The sequence below is a fragment of the Rhododendron vialii genome, chromosome 3a (genome assembly GCF_030253575.1).
Source record: "Rhododendron vialii isolate Sample 1 chromosome 3a, ASM3025357v1".
NCBI classification, from domain to species: Eukaryota; Viridiplantae; Streptophyta; class Magnoliopsida; order Ericales; family Ericaceae; genus Rhododendron; species Rhododendron vialii.
Window position 1 is genome coordinate 34,563,412 of NC_080559.1, and position 13,256 is coordinate 34,576,667.

Genomic DNA, 13,256 nt, shown 5'->3' on the forward strand with positions numbered 1-13,256 from the left:
GACTGAGTTGATTTTTTTATGAAAATTCTTAAAAATATGTTTTTTTTATTTGCATAGAACTCTGATTCATTTTGTGTCAAATGTTGAGTCATCAGAACTGACCCTATATGTGTGTGTCTATATATATATATATATATATATATATATATATATATATAGTTTGGGCTTTTGGTGAACTACTTTTGACTGAATAATAATTTTGTAGGCCTAGACCCTAGTTAATAGATTTTACACCAGATTGGGAGCACATCTATCTATATTTTAAATATATTTGAAGCCCAAGATAGAACTTTGATTTGTCTTTGCTCAGTGCCGATCTTGATTGTTGTGTGAGTTTCTTTTGGAATTGCCTGTTGTCAAAAAGGAAAAAAAAATAATCCTACATATAGTCTTTGTGAACTGTGATCATCACCTTCTCTAGTTCAAGTCTCTGTATAATAATATGATCATCTGTAAAAATAGGGGGCTTTCCTCTTTGATTTGAGCCTAGAGAGAGAGAGAGAGAGAGAGAGAGAGAGAAGTTTATTTACCATAATTCTTGACCGGTCAAACCCCATTCACTTGGCATGCATTGACTATTATAAAGGCAATGGAAATTGGTATTATGATGTTTCTACTCTGAGATTAAATTAAGTAGGCCTAGGTTTCCAGTACATTAAGTAACTACTAGCACTACTAATATCTCTGTCTTGTATAGGCTTATGGAAGTAATGGCCCAACGTTTTTGAAGATCTTAAGAAGAAATCTCAATTACATTAACCAAAAGAGTTGGCATGGTGGTCTTGCCCTGTGATTGAGTTTATTCCGTAGGTATCGGGTTCGATAATCTTCCATCTTTCAGTGATACGCATGTTTGATTTTTGTATACATGATAGTACATATATGTGCGCGAGTGGGTGGATGGGCGTGTTCTTGTTTGTTTATAAGTACACGTTTTTGGTAGTTCATTTGATTTACACATTTTTGTTTTAGTGAACAATTAACACACGTTCACTCTCCTAGCACGTATAGGCAACTTAGGCCTCAAGTCCATCGGTCTTGATTTGGTCTAGGGTAGTAGACTCATATTGGGCCAGGTTGAAGCATTCCTAATGCAGCCCACTATATCTGTCTGCTTTGGGTCATTTATAACTGCAGCCCAAACTAAATAAAAGGGAAGGGAATTGATCTTTCCCAAGACCACAATTTGAGGATCATGTGTTGGATCAGTCAATCTGGACTAGCTCTGACATTATCTTTCCCAAAGCCTCTTCCTTCATATGCTAGGCGGCATTGAATCAAGGCCTCGAGCCAACTTTTTCATCAAAACATCCTTTGGTTTTACAGTTTCAATACATAAATTATTCTCCCATGCCTTGCAACATCAAATTCATCATTAAAGAATTCATCAATTGGATCTTTCATTTCACAAATGCCTTCAATCAAGCAAACATCACAAATCTTCTTTATAGCTTCGAGAGTCCCCCCCAAAATCTCACCATTAGCCCTCTTTAAACTACTCCTTAAACGACTTTCCAACTCCTGCCACTTCCATCCTTCGAATGTGTGGACGCAAATTTCCACTATCATGTTGCTCGTAGCTTTTTGTGCAAAAGCTTCACCGAGGCTTCCCAACAAAAACTATTTTGCCACATTGTCCATACCACACTTTACCTCCATAGCATCTCATTCCTTTTGAAACTCAAACCTATCAATTCTTGTAAAGGAATCCCATTCCTTTTGAAACTCAGATCTGTCTATTCTTGTAAAGGAATCTATCACTTCAGATATTGACTCTTCGTTCGATCGTCCATTCGACAAACCCAAAATTGAGATAAATGTAGGTTAAATACATCCATCTCTAAATGTTGTAAGCCTTTCAATAGAAATACCATCTTCAACTGGTAATTGCTGAACAAACTCACATATCCCTTCAAACAACCCTTTTTTACCCCAAATTGTTGTAATTTGACATGCAATTGATAGTTTTAGGGTGCGAAAAAGTGGGTAGTTGTAGAGGACAATCCTACCTAGACTCAATTTGGTATTATGTACAAGCCCAACATCTTGCTCATTTGCTTCACGGATAACAAGCGGGACCAACTGGGCAATTTGGTCTGCTTGTTAACCAAAGAAATCACTCAAGCCGAGAGCGATTGGAGATAAAAAAAGAAGGAAGAGTAATACCGATCATGCGATATTGGCCATGATGAAGCCCAAGTACGTCAACATCTGCTTGTTAACCAAAGAAATCACTCAAGCCGAGAGCGATTGGGGATAAAAAAAGAAGGAAGAGTAATACCGATCATGCGATATTGGCCATGATGAAGCCCAAGTACGTCAACATCATGGTACATTGACTTACAGCTAAGTTTCTTTGATCGAGATGTCCTTTTGCGGCACTTAAATGGAGTGCACCCTACCATGCAACCACTCCTCTTCAAATTCACTATGCATGCAAATCAGGAGTTGGGGAACTCAACTTATCAGTCTCTCCCTTCAAATTCAATCTACACTCATAACAACCAAACAGCCAAAAATAATAAAAGTTGAAAAAATATTTTACTTAGACGAATAAAATATTTTACATCGAAATAAACGGAGCCTAAGAGAAAGAAGTACAACTTGCTTAATTCTTTTGTCGATACAAAATGGCTAGTCCTCCTCCCTTGATATTTCCTCGGAGATATAATATTTGTGCAATAAAAATAATCTAAATTCAAAGATTTTTTTTCCTGGAGTTCAAGGAGCTCGTCAAGGCACTGAACATCGAGTTCGAGCCTGTTACCACAAGTACCTTGACATTGAGGGGGAAACCTTAATTAGCTTGGATTATGGCCATTGACGGCCTTTTCTTCCTGGATTTTCTCAAAGTTTACGGCGAGTCTCCTTCGACGACGATGACCCAAGTAGCTGAATCCACAGGGAGGAAACTGGCCTACGGGTCCATCCTCGGCAGCATAATGATGCTCGAGAACCAGATTCCGATCTTTATTCTAGGTGAGATCTTGTCCATCCAGTGCCCCTCGATTTCTGACCTAGCTAGTAATGTCTTGTCCGTTTCTCCTCTCTCTCTCTCTCTCTTAATTTCACCTTACAAATAGAAAATATCGTTAGTACTATTTTAAAGTACTGAAATTATACAATCGTCTGACAATACCCTCACATGGTATTTCGGATCATCTTACAATCACACATTTCTGGATTATTTTAAAATTGTATGTTTTAAGGAGAAAAATATAGCTCACATTTGTTTGGATACCATAGTTTTTGACTGAGTCCACCGGATCATAACGAGGCAGCGATTATGATTACTCGTAGGAGGTGATCTATAGGAAAGGGGTGTTTTTTCTGTTATAAAATTCTCCATATACATCCATTATTCAAAAGGTATTTACAGGTGTCCATTAAAACAGACAATAGCACACAAATTTAATTACAGAGGATGGACCATAATTCATTTGACGGGCCCAAGATTGAGAGCATATATTCTTATTGTTTGTGATGAGTGACCTCACCGCCCGCAAAACGCAATAATTATTGGGTACTCTCGGAATATCATGTAGCATTGTCATATGATTAGTTTCAAAATAAAAAAAATTCATCACCACACAATATGGGTCACTCTTTGTCTCCTAACGAACAAGAGGATCCTGTAGTATAGAGGTCATGTACTATAAGGTTGTAGTGCATGATTTGAGCAATCTGTTCGACAATCTATGGTTAAGATTATAATCTAGGTCCATGCAAATTTGAGCCATCACTCTGAGATGAAATCTGGACCACAGATTATCGAGATGAATGGCTCGGATCGTGGACTACAAATCTGCAGTGCACCCCTGCACTATAGGGTCCCCGAATTCCTCTCAACTATTCAACAAAAGTGAATGATAATGTCTTTGTTATAATCAGCTGTCACTGCCATAATCAAGCAATTAATTTTCATATTATCCACGCTTGTCCACCCACTCCTATCCATCCATATCAGCTACTACTCAAACCAATTAAATATAAGTTAATCTCCCCTCTTTCACTAATCCTCCGTATAACATATCCACCTATTGTCCATTCTCTTTTACTCATCTGTCCGACAAACGGGCTGTTAAGGAGTAAGGTTAAAATTTATCGACGCCTTACATAAGGCCTTAATTTATTCTCCATGCATGCATGTGCATGCATGCTCAAGCTTATGCATGGATTAAAAAAGGAGAAAAATATGTTATTTCTTACTTTTGCTTTAAAAAGTACCTAAAAAGACATTAGACTCCGTTTGAAGCAACAGTTTTGGCCTGGGGACACATCTCACAATCTGGAATTCCCTAGATTATTTGTGCTTTTAGAACAAATTAAAGAACCCACTTATTAGTGGAGTATTAATTAGTGGGATGTGGAATCTGCAATTCAGTGGAATGTGGAATTAATCTGTATGGGGAAGCTGAAAATGGAATGTGAAATCTGCAATTCAGGAGAACAAATTTTTTTTTTTGGGAAGAGGCTATCATGAGTTTCAGATATTGCATGATCAGAAGCTGCAGGGAGTGATTATTAATTTAACGGAAATGGGCATGATCATATTGAATGTGTAACGCTTCGATTTTTGGAAATATTAAATAAATAAAATTTTAAAACATAGTTTGTCATTTATTTAAATAAAGAGGATAATTAAGTCATTACAATCCAAATAGTTTTAGAAATTTAAATTACATTAATCCAAATTTCGAAAAGGGTACTAAGATAATTTCTACTCCTTAGGGCGTCTGTCTTCTTCTGCAACCATCTGTCCTGTACCAAATTTCTCCAGACTGTAGTACCCTTCCTGTCCGTCTCTATTATCTGGCATAAGATGCCAGGTCCACAAAAAAATAGATCCGATGAGCAATTAAGTTTAGTAGCTAACTCCAACTCCTATGTCCCTTACATTAACAAAAATAGTATATAACTTTGAATGGTAAATTTCAGGAGTCAATAGTTCATCTCATAAAAATCAAATCAACAAATAAAGTGTCAGTGTCTTGTCAGAGTTTATCATCATTGCAGCGTATCGTAATCCGTGTCCTCATTTCTCAAGTATCGATTCCACTTTTCATCTTATTTCTTCGAGCACCGGTTCCGTTGACCGTCTCTCAGGACCTATCGGCTCCCAGGCTAAATTCAGATTTTGCCACCCAATAGCACTAATTCCGCTGACCGTCTCTTTTAGAATTTACCGGGCTCTCAGTCTTTAATCATTTCACATTTCTCAACACATATGACACTAGTTCCGCTGATCATTCTTTCAGGACCTATCGGGCTTCTAGGCCACACACACACAACCGAGCCATGGTTCCGCCGACCATTCTTTTAGGACCTACCGGCACTACAAGAAATTACACAATTGCCGACTAAAATTTCCGACTAAACTAAATTTAGTCGCCAATTATTGAACAATTGCCGACTAAAATTATTTAGTCGGGAAATAATTATGTTTGCCGACTAGTAAATAAATTTAGTCGGCGAATATCAATTTTCTCCCTGATTTTAAAAACCAATAAATGAAAACAATTTCCCGACTAAACCATTTAGTAGGGAATATTAATATTTGCTGACTAACATTATATTTAGTCGGCGAATATCAATTTTTTCCTAAATTTAAAAAATTAAAGAACGAAAAACAATTCCCGACTAAATAATTTAGTAGGGGAATATTAATATTTTCCGACTAAAATCAAATTTAGTCGGCAAATATCTATTTTTTCCTAAATTTAAAAAATTAAAGAAAGAAAAAAATTGCCCGACTAAATAATTTAGTAGGGGAATATTAATATTTGCCGACTAAAATACATTTAGTCGGCGAATATCTATTTTTCCCTAAATTTAAAAAATTAATGAATGAAAAACATTTCCCGACTAAATAATTTAGTAGGGAATATTAATCTTTGCCGACTAAAATTACATTTAGTCGGCAAATATCTATTTTTTTGCAAATTTTAAAAATTAATAAATGAAAAACATTTTTCAACTAAATAATTTAGTAGGGAATTGAATAGTATTATTTGCCGACTAAAATTACATTTGATTGGGGAATATCAATTTTTCCTCTCTTTTAAATAAAATTTCAAGAAAATCAATATGTGTTCCGACGACATCGATCACACGATGAAACCTTCCTGATCGAAACCGTTCAATTTTTTTTTCCTTCTTAATCATAAAATTTCCGTAAATTTTTTGCTCGATTGGGTTAAGGAAAGCTGTTTATCGGCACACAAATTGTTAATTAAAAAGAATTTTATTGTCTGATCAAATGTCTATCCAAATAGAGTTAACTTCATTCTTGGTACGAATGATTAACTTCATTCTTGGTACAAATGATCTAATTTGTATTACGTAAAAGATAGATGATTTGGATTGCCAAATAAGTCCTCAGGCGGGGCTCGGTTAGTGCACTATAACACTTAAACGTCTCCGGATGCATTAAATATGTTTTTGATTATGTGGTCGCTGATATCGAATGGTCTTTGATTTTGGTGACAATGCTATAATTGGTAAGACATGAAATCCTAACGGTTCAAATCGAGTATTACAAAAAATTACTCTGCATTTATGTTTACAATCTATGCTTTTTTTTATTTACTTGATGATAGTCAACTAAGTCTTATGTTGCACTCATTGTTACAAAAGCCACACGACCATGAGAAAAATATTACGATCGAGACTGTTCATTTTGCTACACTCGGTGAATAATTCATTCTTGTAAATTTGCAGCTCGATTAGGTTTAGAAAACCCCTTTATAGAAAGGAAAAAAAAAACCCTTTATTGAGACATGAACACATTAGAATAAATAGTATTTTCATGCAATCAATTGTCTAATAAAAAACAATCAACTATAATCTCGGTAAGTATTATCGTTTAAACCATATTTAATAAAAACAAAAGATAAGATGGTTTTAACCGGGGAAAAAAAGACCTCAAAATGGGGTTTGGATGATAATGTTCTAATTTGTGCATTGAAGAAATAGGTTCTGTCTGTGAATGTGTGATTGAAATAATTCTCTTTTAGTGTGTGTAAGTTCTAAAAAAGATTTTTATTTTTAAGAAAGTAAATTTAAAGAAAATATAAAAAAAAGTAAATTTAAAAGCTTATCAAAGAAAAAAATAAAGGTAAAACAAACGAAACCAAATAGTATAAATATTTTTATTACTGAAAAGAAAACCAAGTACAGCAGTGGTAGAGTGGTTAGTCGCGCGTGTGATGAAGGCGGAGGTCTCAGGTTCGAGACCTGGAAGCGCCATATTCCATCAAATGAATGAATTGGGTGGGAAAGGCAAATACAGTTCAGAAATGAAAATGTAATTTTTCCACTTTGGTCCCCTAATTTTTTCGTAATGGCATTTGACGCCACAATAATTATTATTGCCGACTAAATATTTAGTCGGCAAAAATTTAACTTTTGCCGACTAAAATAGAAACCCCGACCAAGTTTTTTAGTCGCTAAAACCATACATTAGCCGACTAAACCTTATTTAGTCGGCAATTACATTAGCCGACTAAAAAATTAGTCGCGCGTGTGATGAAGGCGGAGGTCTCAGGTTCGAGACCTGGAAGCGCCATATTCCATCAAATGAATGAATTGGGTGGGAAAGGCAAATACAGTTCAGAAATGAAAATGTAATTTTTCCACTTTGGTCCCCTAATTTTTTCGTAATGGCATTTGACGCCACAATAATTATTATTGCCGACTAAATATTTAGTCGGCAAAAATTTAACTTTTGCCGACTAAAATAGAAACCCCGACCAAGTTTTTTAGTCGCTAAAACCATACATTAGCCGACTAAACCTTATTTAGTCGGCAATTACATTTGCCGACTGTCATTCTCCGACTAATTTGCCGACTAAATTATTTAGTCGGGAATACCCTTTGGCGACTAAAAAGTGGACATTTGGCGACTAAATCGTTAGTCGGGAATGGTGTAATTTGTTGTAGTGCGGCTCTCATGCTCACACATGCACACCCGAGCCATGATTCCGCTGACCATCTTTAATGGACCTACCGGGTTCTCATGCTCACACAATTGTCAATCCACTCTTTAATTTTTTTCCTCGTTTCTACTTTTCAACATTTTTCTTGTCTTTCGTGTCTCGTATACATGTCTCCTCTACTTGCCTGTCAAAATTTTGTTGTACGTGTCCTAAGAATAAAATCCCTACATGTTAATAGTAATACACTTGTCATCTTGCCACCAAAAAAAATTCTTCCACGTAGCAACAGTTGGATTCCCATTTCCATTTACTAAGTTCCAATGTCATGCATTACTTAATCAATAACAGTGAACCAATGTTTAGCTTTTGTTCCCTTATTTATTTATACGATTGTCACAACGTATGCCCAATTCGATATAAAAAAAAATTATAATAATAACAGTGATATACTTAAATGAGTAAATAGGAAGTTTCTATGTACCTCGTGATTGATAATAACGGTACTTATCATTTAATTCCAAAAATTAATTTAAACATGTGATATTATAAAAATTCTAATTTCAATATCATTTAACACATCCATATTATACTTAGGTGATTAGGTAAGAGGTTTCTACCGTTCTCCTTGCAGTGGATTGATTCTAGCAGCGTCGAATCAAGTCACGAACGACACGACTTCAGTCGGCAAAACACCCCCTCTTTTCTCTCTGGAACTTTGCTTGCATGTGTTGGGTGGGAGAATGGAAGCAAGGCGTGAACTAATGTGTGAGGTGGGTTCACTATTTATCAATGTTATCAATACCGTTCCGTACCGGCCGGTACGTACCGTTTTTGACAGAATCCGGTACCCCGTACCTCTAATTTCGTTCCGGCTCAAATACCGGTCGGTACCGGATACTTTTAAATTTATTTTTTTCTTCAAGTACCGGACAATACCGGTCAATATCGGACGGTACCGGGCAAATACCGGACGGTACCGGTCAAATACCGGATGGTACCGGGAAAATACCAGATTTTTTATTTTTTTAATTTAAAAAAATGTATATTATACTATAAATTCTTTTAAGTAGAAAAATAACACTAATAGCGATCAATCCGAAACGGTACCAGGTATTTGATCTTTACCGGTACGTACCGTACCAGTGGAAAAACCGGTACCCTGGCCGGTACGGTATTCATAACATTGCTATTTATAGCAAAACACCCACCCTCATCTCTCTCTCTCTCATTTATTGTTTTTCTTGCCCACCAAGATTGCCACGAGGATAAGGAAGTGATAAGGGGTGAGTCAGAGGATGGATAAAAGTTCATCCTCCCTTGCCTCTTTTCGGCTCTCTCTCCCTCTCTATATATGCATGCATGCAATTAATGCTTATGTTTATAAAAAAAAAAAAAATTAATGCTTATGAATATATATGTATAACTAGTCTAGGATTTTATTCACATATAATAATAATAGTGGGGTGTAATATATTTATATGTGTTGGTACGTATATACTTAGTACTAGATTTAGTTTTCTTTAGAATAGGTTATAAAATTGCAATTAAGTAAAAAGAAATGATAATTGAACATTAAATTTTATTGTCAAAAATTAGGATTGTTACAGAATGGATGTGGAGCTAGAACAGGCCAGGCAGAGAATTCTCCGTAAGGTCATCAGCATACGCAGAGTGGGAAAAACAAGTGCAGAATTCTCAGTAAGGTCAGCATATCCATGGCTATGGAAGAATTTTTATGTCCTCCCAAAGTTGGAAGGAAGTGTTCTCATGGCAGCTAATCCAAGACAGGATAGCAACAAGGTCTGTTCTTATTCAAAGGGGCATTCTAATACAAACCAATCCAAGTGATGGGGTTTGCCCGATGTGCAATAGTCTGAAACTCCTACTCATCTCATGTTGCTCTACCCTTTTGTTTGGTATGTTTGGTCTTTTTTTTTTTGAATTACATGGTGTCCCGGGCCAGTTTGCGCACACCTCGGACTAATCCCTACAACCCCTCCCACAACTGTTTCATACGTTTATGCATGGGAGTGAGACGGCCCCAAGAGTTGTTGGCAATGAGAATTGAACTTGAGATCTTAGAATGAAACAAACATCTAAATCTCAGTTCAAGACCACTTGGCCAACACCTTGGACTTTTGGCCAAATAAATAAGCCACTCTTATTTTTTGTCCTTATTGAATTTTTTTTCCTTTTTTAGGTTTTCTTTGATTTTTTGTGGATTATTCATGATGAGAGGAATCTAAAAAGTAAAAAATTATAATTGGAACTTCAAATTTTTTGAATAAAGACGAAAAAATTGGTTTATTAATTTTTGTACGTTCTTATTCAAAAAAAAAAATTGAGTTTCGATTGCAATTTATTACTTTTTAGATTTCTCTGATCATGACAAAGTAATCACTCCCTGCAGCTTAATAGATTGGTGCAAATTAATATTGAAAGATCATGTTAGGAGATATGCTTTTGTGCAATAATCCAGACAATATGGAAGGCACGAAAAGTTTTTAACGACAAAATCTTAAATTAAGGAAGAAGAGGTGGTGGATTTAGTAAAGAGTGGCGTAATGGATTAAGGGGAAAATGATCTGAAGGAGTAATCCATTGAAGACTTGAAGAGGTGTACGTGTTTATCAGGCCATTAGGAGGATTAATTAGATTGTAGAGGCAATGTTAATTTCATCTTGATTCTTTGATCTGAGGATGCCATTCAGTGGCTTATTGAATGATTTTTTTTTCATGTTTCTCTTTCCAAGGTTATTTATTTTAGCATATGATCCCCTTAGCCATAGAAGCCAAAAATATTGGGTTTTATGGTCTAAGTGTGATGCTCTTCTACCTTGTCGATGTACCCTCTTCGAGTCCTATTAAAATTATTTTCCTTTAGTTGATCAAAAAAAATAATAATAATCACTGAGATCCCTATCTAATTGTCCACCAGTTGAAAGTTTCAGACAAGTGCGTAGTAAAAAAAAAACATATGCAACACTATGATAAGATACGATTCATAAGATTAAGTCAACACGTAAGATACAGGGAAAATCATTTGTAAGCTCACTCCGAACTTACCGTGTTAAACACTCACTGATCCGAACTGAGAGTGTTGAAGAGTTTAGGGCAAATATAAACAGAACAAAACGACTGAACACCCATCAGCAACATCATCAACGCAACAGCAAGAATTGTGAGGAGCTGCCAAGAACCATACACAAAGTTCTTCATCCTCCTATAAACCCTAACTGCCCTCGTGTTGTTGAAGTACTTGTTGACATCTTCAATCGTCTTGTCAATCAACGGCACATTCGTGAGCCTAACACATTTACTCATGCCATTGAAAAGTAGTGCAACATCGGCATCACTCTTGAGACTATTGACGATGATTTTCTTTTCCCTCAACAGTTTTGCATCTTCAGCCGTGTCTACAATCCCATTCATTAGCTCTATGTATCGCGTGAAAGCAAGTGATTCGGACCCGATTGAGGCCTCATATGCCACTAGATTCCTCATTATAACTTCAGAATTGACGTTAAGGCTGATGACTGGGAGGTAGAATTTCTTGGTTCTCTGATCGAACCTAATGGTCGCGATTCTACCGGTGGTAGGACAGAATCGCACCCCGGCATAAGAAAGGTCGGATACCGAGGGAATCATGATTTCTTCTACTTTGGGAGTTTTCATCCCCTCGTTTTCGGGGTTTATATCTTCTATACTTTTTGATGCTATGATTCCCTTTGGTACACTAGAAATAAATTTTCCAGACACGCTAACTATGTTCTTAACCGGTTTTGTGATTTTACTTATAAACCCTACGGGTAGTTTCAATAACATGTTCCAAAGATACGTGAAAACTTGACTAAGCTTACTTGAATCCAAGCTCAGGTTTTTCTCAGAGCTTGGAGCTTCACTTTCCCCATATATGTTGCATGGTTTGACGGCCGGTCCAACCAATTTGGGCTCGATGATCAAATGGTACAGAAGATCCAATAAATGAGCATGCTCGGACACTTCATCAGACAAAATGAGATCGTCCCCGATTTTGAGCGGAGAAATCAGTCTACAAAAATGCATGAGTATGGTCCGTGTGGAAACTGGACGAAACAAATCTTCGGCCACTTCAAGATGCGATGAGCATTGCATGGACAGGATCTTGCTTAGAACAAAGATCGGAATCTGATTTTCAAGCATCAGTATGTCACCGAGGACTGCCTCGTGGGCCAATTTCCTCCCGGTGGAGTCGACCAAATGGGCAGTGGTAATTGAAGGGGTGGAATTATAACAACGAAGAAACTCGAGCAGGAAAAGCCCATCGATGGCCATAATCCAAGCTAGGGTTTCCTCCTCGAAATCCAAGTACTTGTGGTAGCATGCTCGAACTCTATGTTCAAGCTTGCTAAGCCCGCTAACAAGCTGTTTGAATTCAAGACTTCTAAACTCTTGTTGAAGCTTGATTGCCGCGGCAAGCTTGTACCTCTCCATGTCATAGAGCTCGGTTCGAAGATGGTGGTACGGGCCTAGGCCGATGACTTGTGGCACATAGGCCTTGGGCTTCAACGCACTTAGCGTTGCTGGTACTCGAAAGATGGAAACCGGGTCGATTTCCACCTTCACATCTTTTTCCAAAATCTTGCTGATTTGGGCTATCCATCGTTGCTCACCTATACATCGTTGCTCACCAGAGCTTGATTCAAAAATAGAAGTTGAGGCCATATATGTTTGGTTTGAGGCTACCAAAGAGTGTTGTGAACGTAAGAAAGATGAAAGCTTATGTGTTTTATATAGCGCGACGCAAGGAGCTAGGGAGTGAAGCCTTGGGGTGGTCCGTAAAAAACTTCTAAGCTAAGTTTGAATGACCGAATCTTGAATAGGAGTAGGAATATGATTACTAGGAATCAAATTCCTTGGAATGTGGTACCTGGAATATCTTGATTCCGCAATCAGAAACAAGCCGGTCCAAGCTTGATGCATATGGTGATCAATAGCAAAGGCGTGTTTGTGTGCTACAATTTCTCCTTTAACACAGGGTGCAAAATAATCTCCAAAAATAAGTCAATTTTGTCTGTTTATTCTCCATGCATGCTCAAGCTTATGCATGGATTAAATAATATGTGATTTCTTACTTTTTCCTTTTTAAAGTACCTAAAAAGACATTAGCCTCCGTTTGATAATGGTAGACATCAAATGAAGCAAAATTTTCATGACAGGCAGAGCAAAATTTTTCAGGTGAGGTTTCGATTAGATTACAATTCTGACTTTATTTTTTTCTATTCTGATTTTGTTAGTTTTGGATCAATTTGTTTTGATTTTTTATTAATCTTGATTACA

General features: G+C 36.7%; 1 protein-coding gene and 1 long non-coding RNA gene across 2 annotated transcripts; both read right to left on the reverse strand.

Moving 5' to 3' along the window:
- Positions 1 to 4,596: 4,596 nt before the first annotated feature.
- Positions 4,597 to 8,718, reverse strand: LOC131320302 (uncharacterized). The gene is made up of 2 exons (XR_009198174.1): positions 8,555 to 8,718; positions 4,597 to 4,812 (listed from the first exon to the last, which is right to left on the reverse strand). It is a non-coding gene; the product is annotated as an uncharacterized LOC131320302 (long non-coding RNA).
- Positions 8,719 to 11,015: 2,297 nt separating this feature from the next.
- Positions 11,016 to 12,641, reverse strand: LOC131321362 (putative UPF0481 protein At3g02645). Its single transcript, XM_058352347.1, has one exon. It carries the CDS (start codon positions 12,639 to 12,641, stop codon positions 11,016 to 11,018), a length of 1,626 nt encoding a protein of 541 aa, XP_058208330.1.
- Between the last annotated feature and the right edge of the window lie 615 nt (positions 12,642 to 13,256).